General features: G+C 41.8%; 1 protein-coding gene across 3 annotated transcripts; it reads left to right on the top strand.

Moving 5' to 3' along the window:
• Nucleotides 1–3,355: 3,355 nt before the first annotated feature.
• gtf2h1 (general transcription factor IIH, polypeptide 1) lies at nt 3,356–14,376 on the top strand. Of its 3 annotated transcripts, none has more exons than XM_060061950.1 (15): nt 3,356–3,544; nt 4,019–4,188; nt 5,047–5,239; nt 5,520–5,682; nt 7,911–8,004; nt 8,144–8,293; nt 9,327–9,406; nt 9,495–9,625; nt 9,776–9,863; nt 9,951–10,039; nt 11,971–12,088; nt 12,821–12,911; nt 13,104–13,219; nt 13,489–13,581; nt 13,685–14,376. In XM_060061950.1, the coding sequence occupies exons 2-15, from the start codon at nt 4,035–4,037 to the stop codon at nt 13,769–13,771; spliced, it is 1,647 nt and encodes a 548-aa protein (XP_059917933.1). In that variant the 5' UTR covers nt 3,356–3,544; nt 4,019–4,034; the 3' UTR covers nt 13,772–14,376. The 3 variants fall into 3 exon arrangements, with proteins under 3 accessions (XP_059917933.1, XP_059917935.1, XP_059917936.1); XM_060061952.1 differs by having other exon boundaries at nt 3,363–3,445; XM_060061953.1 differs by lacking the exon at nt 3,356–3,544 and adding an exon at nt 3,567–3,720.
• The last annotated feature ends 115 nt before the right edge of the window (nt 14,377–14,491 follow it).

Raw genomic sequence — 14,491 nt, 5'->3', positions numbered from 1 at the left:
GATCACATCTTTTTCTTAGGTTTACAAACCGTTTTAATATTCGAATAACTTTTACTGAGTGTGCAGCTTAACACACAACAGCTTTTAGGAATGTTGTGGATCAAGCTGGATCATGAACTCAGACGCAAAGAGCATCTCCTCTCCTTCTCCTTAGGGAAAGCCACATAGCCTCTGTTAAAAGCATTTTTTTCTTATTTTTGTAAGCTTTGTAAAAATCTCATGCTTAAGACATTTCAGACTATTTCTATCTAGAAAAGAAATAAAAGAAAACCAGTGGCAACAGAGAATCAGTACTTGGACCCTTATTATTGTATTGAAAAGCTCCCAATAAATCCAAAAATGTGTGTTTCGTAAACCACAACTCGAACATTGTGATGATACATATTGGCTAAAGGTGAAGACAAAGGTGAAAAGTATTTTAATTATTAAAGCCTGTACCAATAAATGACTTAACGGTTGGTTAAATGAGAGATGTGTCTTCTTTGAAGCTGAATCCATCTTTGTCCATGGTAACTCACATCAGTACAGCTCTGATGGTGGACATTGTCTTTGTATGCAATTAACTTTATACTAACCATCTCCTTAGAAGGAAAGCTGTAAGGCCTCTTATTGTAAGCATGGTCCTCATCAGAGTCCAATGGCATCTGTAAACCAAACATCATTATTGCGCCATCATGTTTAATATGCAAATATTTACCATTTGAAAAAGCGATCCAGGTTAGATTCAGAATGACACAGTACCAAACTAAACCTACTGCAGGAGCCATAAAGATACATGAAGTACTTAGCACTGACCACTGTGCAGCTGGAAAGTGTCCTTTTTCGTTTCTTTTTCCGAAGACAGGTGTGACATTGTCTTGGACGGTTGATTTTCCTTCCTCAGGAAAGTGGGCGAACTTCCTCCCATACCTAAAATTAAAACACCAGGGGCCGTATTCACAAAGCATTTTATCTTACCGCTAGGAATGCTCCTAACTCGCGCTAAAACATTTTACGTAGGAGTTTTTTCTTAAAAGTTATTCACAAAGCCGCTGAGACCTACTCTTACTAAGGATGAATCACTAAGAGTGAACTAATAGTGACACACCGTTGTTATGGATTACGTCGATTCTCGTGCACGAGAATCGACGTAGAGAGAGAGAGAAAACAATAAAACATGAAAGACATGAAACCGACGTTTCATCTGCCCAATTCCTCTGTCCACAAAATTTCGTGTATGGTTGTGTGCTCTAACATATATGGAGGAAAACAGTAAACAATAATAAACATGGATTCAACAAATAAAAGGCGTCAAAGAGCCAATACGATGTGTTTTACGCATAGGACTAAGCGTAATCTGCGTAATCACTTACATGTTATACTTTAACTGTGCTCCCGGTTGTGGATTGAGGTAGGTGTCAAGAGCCAAGTCTTGCAGGGATAGCCACTGTCACCCAGCAAGTGACACCCAACTGGTACATGTTGCCTCTCAAAAAGCTGCCTCAGACCGCTCTCCATTAAAATGTGCGAATCATGGGAAGCTCCAGGCCACTTTGCAACAACATCCAGTAGGCTATGTTAAAATTTGCATCAAAAACAACCTGCGTGTTGATGGAATGCACTTTCTTCCTATTGACGAACACGTCCTCATCTTTTGATGGTGCAATTATTTTTATGTGCGTCCCGTCAATAGCACCGACCACACTGGGGCATACCTGCAATTGCCATGAAGTTGGCTTTGATCCTGTGTAATTGTTGACTGTCCAAAGGAAACCGTATGAACTGTTGGATGATATGTGGTCTAGAGAGCGCGTTATTGATAGTTTGGTTTATGGCACGGCTGACTGATTGTTGCGATATTCCTCATCGGCATTGCAAAGTTTAATTTTCCCTGTTGTTAAATAACGTAGTGTTGCCAAACATTTTATTTCGGGCTAATCACATTATTCCTGTTAGTCTGGGATGTTATTGCATCCCGCACTAACTCCACAACAAGTTTAATACACTCACGATTTAGCCTATATCTCTTCATTAACTCACATGACTCGTCTTCCATTGTCTCCAAAACATTTCGTCTCACAGTCATTTTACGATTCTTTGTGAATAGGTCTTACTGAGTTAGGAGTCCTCTTGAGGACTTTTAAGCTCTCCTTGACTTAGGTGCTACTTTTAGGCCTAAAATACTTTGTGAATGCTCTTAGTGAAAAAAGTTAGGAGTCCTACATTTAAGAGTGACACGCCCCTTATTTTTAGGAGTTACTCCTAAATTCGCCAGTTAGGACCTACTTTTAGCCCTAAGATCCTTTGTGAATACGGCCCCAGAGCATTACATTTATTACCAGGTCTTATCCCAAATTCCTCTTGATAATACATAAATAAATACATATTATGTTTGTAGCACCGCAGCATACCCTTCCAGCCCAAGGTTTTCCACCAGGACAACACACCACCACCGTCTCAGGAAAGACATGTAATGCTAAAGAAAGATGTTAGTCAAAATGCATTCATTTCCTTTAGTATATTTACGGACTCTGTGTTTCATAATAAAAACAGCTAGTGTTGTGATAACCCTTAGTGCATACACTCTGAATACTCACATTTTACTAAAAAGTTTGTTTATCAACATTTTCTGGTATAAATCTGCATAGAGACTGCCTCTACAGACAGTAGAGGCAGTCGTTCTGATTTTTTCAGATGGCCTATGGCCCTATGGTGTCTATGTGCCTTATTACATAATAGCTCAGCATACTAGTAGTTCGTATTAAGTGTCCCCGTTATTAGGATTCTTATTCTTAACTCCATTGTTCATATTATTAACACGTGTCATTCATCATTTCCACGGCTGATTTGGAATTTCCACTTAATTTGATTGAATCAAAGTGCGGAAGGCAAAAAAAAAAACAGCTAAGGTAAACGGGTAATGTAGTAAGGTAAATTTAGTAAGGCTAATGTAGTAGGCTAAGGTAAATGGGTACTGTAGTCACGATCTTGAGAAAGCCTAAAAAGAAAGGTCTAATTTAGTCAAGTGAAATTGTTCTTACCTCCATTGTTAATTTTCACTGAATATCGGCGGCGGCCATATTAGTTCTGTAGAATTACGCACGCGCACGAGCTATGGGCGTGTTTGGCAGAGCAATGGGCGTGTCTGGCAGAGCAATGGGCGTGTTTGGCAAGTGGCTCCGGCTGCAGATAGACCCTACTCGAATTATGAGCTATTCTGCCCACAGAAAGAATAAGAATTAAACTCTGGTCTCCTATACATATACTTACCATTACTTCCTGACGTTATATAATCTGAAATACGTAAACACACACACAATACATTCACAATTCCACATCAATATATAACACGCTCCTCCTCCAGCTTGACGGAATCTGCGCGGAACTTTGTAGCCGATCCGTTGTTGCAACCGAGACATTATTGTTGTAACACTGCATGGCAGTTCAGGCAGTGATGTAGACCGAGGTGTACGTTCTTCAAGTTGCAATATTATTTTTTTTTATAAATAACTCTTTTGCTCACATCTATGAGATATTTTGCCGGATAATATCTTTAGAGCGATCGGTACGTTTGAATCACAGTTTAATTGAGGGTTTATAGTTAGAAGTGTTGTTCAGTTTTGCTAACGTGACCCTAGCTAAGCTACAAACACTCAGTCACTGATTAAGGTGTCAGATGGTCCGCTTTGTGGTAAAACATAACATAACTATTCCTTGTCATGGGGGTATTTCATGAATTGGGTAAGGGTGTGTACCTATATTTTTTAAAATGTAAAAAACTGTTGCTTACGCTCCTTAACTTTAGGATTGTTGATCAACTCATAACGTTGGGTTTTTATAACGTGTACAACTAGGTCATGCATCCACAATTCACTGGCTGTGGACTGCTGACATATGGCAGTTTATGTGAAGGATCTAATACGTATATCTCATATAACTGGGTGGACACTCACACTTGTGATGTCACAACTAGAGGGTGGATTTTGAGATTGCTAATCAACATCACAGCCAGTGTTGTCTATCCCCCCCTGGATGATAGTTGCCCTTCTACTACCATGGCCTCGCTGTCCGAGGAGGTGCTCCTGGTGCTGAAGAAGGTCCGACAGAGGAAGCAGGACGGTACGCTGTACCTAATGGCGGAGCGCATCGCCTGGGGCCCCGAGGGCAAGGACCGGTTCACCGTCAGCCACTTGTATTCAGATATCCGCTGTGAGTACCAACGAGGTCAAGTTAGTTTCATGTTTGACACTAGTGTGATATTCTACATTCGGCACGGGCGTGGAACGGCTCATTAACCTAGTCCTACCAGACTCTCGTACTTCATTTCATTTGCACTGAGAGTCTGGACCTACTCAATTGACAAACGTTAACCCACTTGGCGGCGGGTGTCTGTTGAAGTTTAAAACTACTGGATCTGCCCAGTGCCACTCTGCATCTGCCATAACCAATCGCTAACGTATGGCCGGGAATCACGTTGCGCGCAGGCTGTAAACAAACCAAACACTGTGCGTGAAGATGTCCGTCAACGAGAGCTGACTTTAACGTCATTGTTCTCAGCCACTACCTCTGTGCGCTGTTTGGACGCAAATATTTGGATGGAGAAAACCCACTAACATACCACAGAACCAGACGTAGTACTGAAGTGAAATTCAAATTGAGTGGAAGTACTTAGGCGGGCGGAGCCAGACTAACGGCTCATGAGGGACCTGGGGAGACGTATTTTCATCCTCAAGGAAAAAGGGGTAGGATTTTTCAAATAGTTTTGAAAAAAAAGAATCAAAACATGCTCAAGAAAGTTGTGGATGGAGCCATACTTTTTTTCTTGACAAGGAAAGCAATTCTCCAAAGTTCCCTAATGAGCCCTCTCTCCTGCCCTTGCACCAAATGTTGCATGCTGTCAATATCAAATGAATATCCAATATGAAACCAGAGAAATCAACTCTCCCTCGTCAGTGAGTACCAGATTCCCCCTTCTTGGAAAACCTTGTTGCACTTCTGCAGTGTTGTTGCTGCCCTGCTTTTGTTATGCATTGCTCTTCATACAAGATGTGGTACTGTTGTGGACAGGTCAGAAGATCAGTCCAGATGGGAAAGCCAAAATCCAGCTCCAGCTTGTGCTTCACACTGGGGAGAGCAGCACATTCCACTTCTCCAACGATAGCAGTGCCCTCACGGACCGGGAAGCTGCCAAGGACCTTCTGCAACAGCTGCTGCCCAAGTTTAAGAAGAAGGCCAATAAGGAACTGGAGGAGAAGAATAGGTAAGAAGAACCAATTAATAATTAACCTCGCTCTTCGTGTGTTTGTGTATATGCTCTGTAAACTCTGTGTACCATTTTGTCTCACTCGTCTTCCTCAGACATCCAAAATGCAAAGGTTTATTTTGCAGTATAGACTACATACAGTTCTCCTAATATTCTATGATTTATTTAGTTGCATATGATCCATGTCTATATTTGTGCTATATCTAATTGGAAACCTATGTAAGAACTCCTATAGCGTCTTGAGTGACGCAGGTTGAATTTACGCTCATCTCTGTAGAATGCTGCAAGAAGACCCGGTACTTTTCCAACTGTACAAGGACCTGGTGGTCAGCCAAGTGATCAGCGCTGAGGAGTTCTGGGCCAACCGGATGAGCACGACCAACACGGAGAACACTCTGTCCGACAAGAAGCAGGATGTGGGCATATCTGCAGCCTTCCTAGTAAGTTCACCAGTAGACCATTTATGGTATTGTACATCAAAATGCATCATGGGATTATTATTTTTACGGCAATACGCCATTTTGTGAGGTCTCATGGGAGTTGAAGTACTGTAAAATTATAAATCAATCTTAATGCTAATGTTTTTCCACATTTCGTATGAGAGATGCTCTGGCATTTTGAAACAGAACAATGCCTCCCAATAATGAAGAGTAATTTCACGATTAATTTCTAAACAATGCCATCTAAACTATGGCAGAAAATATTTTCGCGGATAGGTGTAACACCATAACCTGTTACCTATCATACAGTGTGACACCAGGGCTTGCTGTTGCATATTTTCTGCAACATGCACAAGCGTAAAGCGTAGTGCATGTGCAGAGACATACACATTCTTATGCTCGTGTTGTGGCAATCTCCGTTTTATTCCAAATTAATCAAACCAATGCCTGTTTTCTGAACAAGCTTGCTTAATCATTGATGTGGCTTTTAACAAGGAGTTACCTTTCAAGGCAGCAATAAAACAAAAAAAAGTTGGTTATTCTTTCTCGGCAAACCAGGTACCACATGAGCCGTGACCCGGAACCGGGTCCTGCCCCATAGGTTAGGGATCACTGCTATAAGGGAAACAATTAATCTTTTACAATCCATTGCTTGTCCTTTTTGTGTTGTTTAAAATAAAAATGTTTTTCAAGCCATACAAACAGGGTTCGGTCGTGCTCAGCAGTACAATTGTATTAGAGCCAAACATTTCTCAGATATTAACAAACCCTCCCACAGACCGAAAATCCTTTTTAGTACTATCAACTCAATTATTAACCCCGAAGTCTCCCCAGAGGTCGAATCATCCACAGGCATTTGTGAAACTTTTTAAAGTTTTTTTTTATTGTTAAAATATAAAAAATAGAACTGTCTTTTACCCCCTCTGCTTTCAGCTCTTTACCGTGTCCCCCAGCTGTTACAGCTATATTTGATCATTTTTCACCAGTGACCCTTGATGATCTGGGAGATATTATCAAGCACATGAATCCCTCTACAATCCCCAATGATGCTATCCCCTCTCAGATCATCCAGGACGCCATTGAAACAATCGGTCCAAGCATTCTGATCATTATAAACACATGCCTTGTCTCTGGCACTGTTCCCTCATGTTTCAAGCACGCGGTTGTCCAGCCGTTGCTTGAAAAGCATAACCTGGATGTTAATTGCTGAAATAACTACGGCCCCATATTGAAACTACCATTCATTAAAAAAAAAATCTGGAGCCCTGTCTTGGAGCCCTTTCAGTCTGGCTTTAAGGCACGCCACAGCACTGAAACGGCTTTGCTGGAAGTGTCTAATGACTTACTCCTCCCACTAGACACAGGTGAGAACGCCATCTTAGTCTTATTAGACCTCAGTGCTGCCTTTGATACAGTAGACCACCCCACTCTTCTATCCCGTCTCACATCAGTGGGTTGGTATTAGGGGCTCAGCTATGCAATGGTTCTCTTCCTACCTCTCCCATAAATAATTTTCAGTGTCCATAGGTCAGCACTCCTCTTCCTCTGCCCCTCTGTCTTGTGGGGTCCATCCTGGGTCCAATCGTGTTTTGTTTATATATGCTCCCACTGGGGAATATAGTAAGAAAATACAACCTGTTGTTCCACTTTACGCCGCCGTTCTCAATTACATCTCCCTCTGAGATCCAGGGACTGCCTTCAGACGCTCCTAGAGTGTCTCAAGGAGATAAATGACTGGATGGGGGCTAATTTCCTCCAACTTAACAATAGCAAAACAGAAGTTATCATCTTTAGCCCCTCCAAATTCAAAAAACCCATCTTCACTGACCTAGATAGTCTAACCCCATTCATAAAACCATCTGCTAGAAATCTGGGCATCATTTTTGATTCAGAGATATGCTTTAATAAGCAAAACTCAATCAATCAAGTGCCACCCAACATACGTGATGCCCCCTCCATTTATGCCTTTAAATCAAGGCTCAAAACCCATCTGTACAACCTTGCTTTCCCTCCCCATTAACTATCTGACCTCTGCACTACTGGCTTTGTTTGTGTGTGGATGTCCGGGTTTTATGTATTTTATTTTTATTTTATTCTAATGTTGTTGTTATTTTGCCTTCATGTTTACCTACTGAATGCACTATGTACAGCACTTTGGTCAGTGCAAACTGTTCTAAATGTGCTTCTATAAATACATTTTACTTACTTACTTACTTTGCCCATTACAGGCCGATATCAGACCTCAGACAGACGGCTGCAATGGCCTGAGGTACAACCTGACGCCTGACATCATCGAGTCCATCTTCCGAACATACCCAGCAGGTGATAAACATCTCCAGTCCATGTTCTGTGAAAAACATTGAGAGGGATGCAATTGTCTGCCCGTGACACAGACATTCAGTGTGCCGTCCGTGCTGGGCTGAGGGCTCAATGTGTGTGTGGAAATGTGCTTGGGTTGCAGTGCAACAGAAGTACGGTGAGAACGTGCCTCACAACCTCACTGAGAAGGAGTTCTGGACGCGCTTCTTTCAGTCCCACTACTTCCATCGAGACCGCATCAGTACGGGCGCCCTGGACATCTTCTCAGAGTGCGCGAAGCAGGATGAAAAGGGTAACGTAACTCATCTGGAGTTATACAGATATATTAGATCAGGGGTTCTCAATGTTTTGACTGCTGAGGGCCAATTTAAGAATCCAGAATTTGACTGAGGGCTGCCAAAGGAAAAAAAAAATAGGCGGGAAACGCCGTCAGCATCCCAGTGGTGAAAAAAAGTGAGGTCTAAATCACAGAACTGAGGTTCATCCTTTCAAAGTAATGTGCAGTCGGATTAAAACTAACAAATGTAACAGGATTTAATTGAAAGCTAGAGAGAGTTGACTTTTCTCTTTTATTTATTTATTTTCGTTTAAATTAATATTGAGATAATAATTAAAAAATATATTTTTATTTGTATTTTTTTTACTTACATCTGTATGTCATTGCGGGCCGCCAGGAATAATTCTGCGGGCCGCCATTGGCCCGCGGGCCGCACTTTGAGAACCAATGTATTAGATAGATGGAATAGATAGATATATTAGAGGGATATAGATGTAGATAGATATTCTCTCTTTCTCACACTCACACACACCTTGTGTGTAGGGCTGGGTATCGTGGCCAATTTCCTAAATCGATTCGATTTCAATTCATAAGGTTCTGAAACAATTATTTTCGATTCGATTCAATCTGCTCTTCAATAATGAAAATGGCTCAACTGTGTTACAAAATACAAATGTACTTTATTTTTTCTCTTCATCTTAAACAACAGGTTTTAAGTGCAAACTTGTAAATTGGACAGTTTAAACTTGAGCTTTAAACAAAACTGTCTCAAGTCTCAAAAGTATTTGAAATGAGAAAGGAAATACAAGTCAAAGTGTACTTGTATTACAACATTCCATCACTGCAAATTGCATTAAGGCATTGTTTATTTAAGTGCCAAAATAATGTTGATGGTAACAAAAATAAATAAATAGATATCGATCTCATGCTCTATGCATCGATATTGCAAAACTTAAATGAAATCGATCCAAAATCGATTAAATCGATTTTTTTACCCAGCCCTACTTGTGTGTCAGTTAAGTATAGGCTGTACTTGTATGCCCTGCAGGTCTGAAATCGATGGTGGTGCAAGGTGTAAAGAATCCGCTGGTGAACCTCCTGTCATTGGAGGATAAAACAATAGAAGAGGTAAGACCCTCGAATACGTTCCATGTCAGGACGAGTTCCATCCTATGAGGTGTGTGAGATTCATGTGCTCGGGTCTGTTTTGGGGTAGGGCTATGGCTTTTCCGCAGCTGCTTCTACATCCAATCCCAACAGGACCGGTAAGGAGAACAGCAACTCTGCCATCATAAAGCGTTTCAACCATCACAGTGCCATGATACTTGCCGCCGGCTCGCGGAGAGGGTAAAAACATTTTCAAATCATATAGACATGCTACCGGCTATGTTCGTAGCCGAGACAAAAATCATAGAACGCCTACAATCATGGAACTAGAGTTATAATAATATAACTATCGTTTTTAATGGGTCGTTGCATTCCATCTTGCTTCCACAGTGATGCGCCAAACGACCAAGCTAGCGAGACTAGCAGTACAGACGGAAACTCCAGGGATTCTGATCTCTTCCAGCCCCCCATTAAAAAGGTATGGTGGTGCTCTGGAGGAGACTCTTCTTCACCCTGTGTTGGACCACCTCAGTCATTATGCTTTTGTTCAAAACAAAATCCTCAGGTGAAGTTACAAGAAGCCATCGATTATTTGGATCTTCAAAGAGAAGATGGACCAAAAACCGTGGCATTGAACCTTAAAAAATCAGACAGGTAAGACTCCCCCCCCCCCCCCCCCCCGGTACAGGCACCTCAGTGTGGTTACAGAGCTGGACCGCGGTGCTTACATGTGGCTTACATAGCGTTAATATAGGGAATGTAAAGGCTTGTTTTGCGATGCAGAATTTAAATCTTGAAGTCGGAGTTCCCCCCGGACCGTTTAGCCAAAGTACACTACTCCGACTCCGTGATCCGACTTCGTTAATACGGAGACCCCTCAGCAGTTCTCTGTCGGGATGTCGGATACGCAATACAATTCGCCTCCCGATCGATCTTATGTTGACTACAAACCATGTAAGCAGTGTTGTAAATAAGTTTCCAAAGCTTTTCAAATCTTATTTGGTGTTTTATTGTTCCTTAAGGTGCAAAGTAAGCAATGTACAAAGTAATTAAGGTGCTAAGTCAAACCGGAGAAGTCATTCCGGAAATGATATTGTTAGAGTGACCAATCAAAGCCCTTGCCGTCTCCGTTGCGTCGACCAATAGGTCCATGGCGTCGACGGATGGTTAAAAAATATTGGATGCGCACGTAAGCTACGGAGAGGGTCTCCGACAGGCTCTCCGTATCTACGTACAGTCCTTTGACATGCACACGCATTTGAAAAGGCACCGTCCAGGTGTTACTATCACCGTTGCTGTGAAAAAAAAATAGTAGCTGTGCAAACCCAGCTCACAACACTATTTCAACAACCCCTGTCTGGGAATTCAGAAATGCAAATGCCATAACCAAGTTTATTGGTGTTATCATTGCTGCTGATCTACGAACATTCTCCGTTGTTGACAAACGAGCAGTTTTTTTTCATTTTCCCCTTAACTATGAACCTTACTAGGGCTGCAACTAACGATTATTTTAATAATCAATTAATCTGTTGATATTTTTTTTGATTAATCGATGAATCGGATAAAAAAAGAAACATTTGTAATTGCCGCATCTTTATTCAAAAACTGAACATTACTTCAAATTCACAGTTCAGGCTGAAGTGTAAAAACACCAGGTTATTGCTCCAACGTCCCAGAACTATTAAAAGAAAAAATTAAAAAACATAAATGGGATAGCACAAAAAAACAAAACAATGTATGATATACATTTATAAATATACAGTATATAAGATGTCTTATCGGTTAACCGGTAAGATCTTTAACCGGTAAATACTAACGGTTAAAAATAAATTAAATCCTCTTAATTTCTCTCAGATGACGGATCGTTTTCGCTTTTTTTTGTGTTGCATTTGAACACATCAATCATATTACTGATCCGACCTGAACACATCACATTTAACACTGTTTGTGACTTTTTTTAAGCTAACTAGCTCTATATCCTGCCGATTTAAAAACTGGATTACTATTTTTAACTGACGGGACTTTCTACACCGCCGGTTGAGTGATTACTACCGCTGCTTTGAAAGACTGTTGATGCACGCGGTGCCGACTCCGAGCCCGTCTGCACACCGTCTGCAGCAGCAGCAGCAGCTGATAGAGTTTTCGGTTGGACTACTAGACGGATACTGAGTTGAAGGAGTTTTTTTAACCCAAAGACAGTGAAGGTACAACACTTTATATAGGCCTACAGTCCAGTGATAAGATATGACCAAAATACAAGCTGTGGTCGCTCACGCTAAAGCTCGCTGTTGGCGTGCATGAACCATGAACCAACCGGTCGAGTGACGTATTAATCGCGCGACTCAACGAATTGATGACCAAATTCGTTGCCAACACTTTTAGTAATCGATTTTTATCGATTTTATCGATTCGTTGTTGCAGCCCTAAACCGTACTGTCCTGTACCGTACCATGTCTTCAAAACCGAGGTACGTACCGAACCGTGACCTTTGTGTACCGTGACTTTTGTGTACCGTTACACCCCTACTTTTAGTTCATATCACTCTAGCGTAAATGTTTTCACACCCTGGTTTTCGCCTCTCTAAGGTATGCCCATGGTCCTGTGCCACTTGAGTCTCAAAAGTACACCACCAGTCAGGACATCATCAACTCTATCACCTGTATTCGACACGAGATGGCCAACTACGTACCAAACCTAGCTCAGGTTAGTTGCACTGCTCCATAACCAGACATTTAATCTTCTGCATTGAGGACGACTACACCAGCAACCGCTTACATTTACATTTAGGGTGTTTAGTAGACTCTTTTTAGGAGAAGTCCGTCATATATCGCTGTTGGTACAGTAAGGATATTCATAGAATCAAGTGTCAAGCACTGAAAATCGCTAGTTTTTTTTCCATTCCCCGTATCCAACAAAGATGGCTATGATAAGATGCTACACAACTAAGTACTATAATTAAGTATGACACACAATAAGTGGGTACATTAAATGCGACATACATTAAGTGTGGAGGAGGGGTGGGAGGGGGTGGCTATGCAGAGTCTAGGTGAAGAAACTTCCGGCTGAGTTGGCCCTGTGTTGAAAGCGACCACTGATCCAGCTGCTACGTTGTTTGTCTACGTATACTGTAGTCCACCTTCTCTACCACCAGATAGCTCTCAGCCTTTTAGCTACCAAGTTTGGTAGCTAAAAACGATTGATTTAACTGGAAAAGGTACAAGGTCATTCGGTCGGTACCCTAAAAGTACAGAGTAGGCCATCCAATCATTTCATCAGGCTAAATAAAGGGGGGGGGGGTAGAGAGTCATTCTGCGAAAGAAAGGAAAATGGCACACTTGGGCAGATCAGGGGAAGCCTGACGGAACAGACGGGGACAAACTGCAAGCAAGGATAATATGAGGGCTGACTGCAGCTACTCTCTCACATGGCTTGCAGGTGTTAACCAGCAGTGCTGTGAGTTCTGCCATCGCTGCTCTGTCTCCAGGAGGAGTCTTAATGCAGACAGGCACGCAGCAAGCCATAAACCGTAAGCACTCTTCTCCACTGCCTCAGCTTTGAACATGCTGGCAACTGCACTTCTTGTTTTTTTACATTTATAGCAGCATATCCTTGCAGAGTATACTTCTTTACGTTGTTTACTAGACTGTGAGATTGTTTGATTCTGAACTTGGTTTTAAAATGTAACTTATTGTTTCTATTATTGTGTCTTGTATTTCAGAGATGGTGCCCAGTGAGGTTCAGGGAGAGTTGAAACATCTGTACATCGCTGCTGGGGAGCTGTTGCGACACTTTTGGACATGTTTTCCTGTAAACTCTCCCTTCTTAGAGGAGAAGGTGAGTGAGTCTTGGCATGACCATTACAAGCAGAGTACCGACCTCTATGTCTTCATTACAACACAATGTAGTGTTGTTTTTAATACTTGCAAACACAATTCCTTCTTAATTTGTGTCAGGGTTACACTATATACATAATTAATCTTTGCATTTGCAGGAAAGACTTGGTCTCAATATGCTGTAATTTTTTCATATGTTTCATATGATATTGCCATATATATGTCTATGAAAAAATGATGCTTGTATTAACCTGTGGCGTTTGGCTGCAGGTGGTCAAAATGCGGTCTAACCTGGAGAGATTCCAGATGACCAAACTGCGGCCCTTTCAAGAGAAGGTCCAACGACAGTATTTAAGTGCCAATGTAAGTCCATACTCCGAAGGGCTTTCATGTGGGTCTCTATGCATCAATCAGAGGTTCCCTGGAATATAAAGGTGGTTCCCCTGACACTATGACCGTCTTGCAGATTACCGGCCACTTGGAGGAGATGTTGCAAACGGCCTACAACAAATTACACGCCTGGCAAACACGCCGGATGATGAGAAAGATCTGAGGGTCGGACAGCCTATCTAACGCGGGACGTGGATCAGCTAAACGTGGACGAGGGATGGTAGAGACATGTCGACCGGACTGCTGGCACAGACTCAACGGAATGGGCTCACATGAGTCTGATATAGATAGGAACTACTATTACATCCCTACATGTGCATCAGATACTCATTTAGTGTTGGTTACCTGCGACAAGCTCTGCGTTTCTCATGATGGATGGGGTCATCATTGTGAACCTCATAGGGAATCTGAGACCGCTCTCAGGAAAACAGGAGGCATTGGATGGAGAAGACGGGAGGCAATTTCAATGGTGCGTAGAGCAAGACTTGTGGAAGAGAAATTGCAAATGCAATTGTCCCTAATTGCACACCAGGTGAATACAGGGATCTTTTTCCACGTAACCTGGACGTAGAGGGGAGTTTATATAGCAATAAGGCCTTTTACATTTCAGTGTTTAAAGTATGGTCCAATCCTGCTTACAGCTCACTGGTATGTTACGTCTGCACCTTCTATCTGCACTGAAGACCTGTTCATTGGAATGACAAGAAAAGTGTTTTTGGTTCTGTAATAAAAAACGAAAGAAAATGACACTCCTTTCATGAAGTAGAAGTACATTTCTTCATCTCACTTTCTTTTTTGATATGCTACTGACATATATGTTGGGTCACTGATTCACCGACCAGCTCGTATTTCGATTTAGTCGCGATCAGCCATGTTGTGCCCT

This window comes from Gadus macrocephalus, chromosome 9, assembly GCF_031168955.1.
Source record: "Gadus macrocephalus chromosome 9, ASM3116895v1".
Taxonomy (NCBI): Eukaryota; Metazoa; Chordata; class Actinopteri; order Gadiformes; family Gadidae; genus Gadus; species Gadus macrocephalus.
The sequence above is the reverse complement of the archived record's forward strand: the minus strand, read 5'-3'. Positions and strand labels throughout refer to the sequence as shown.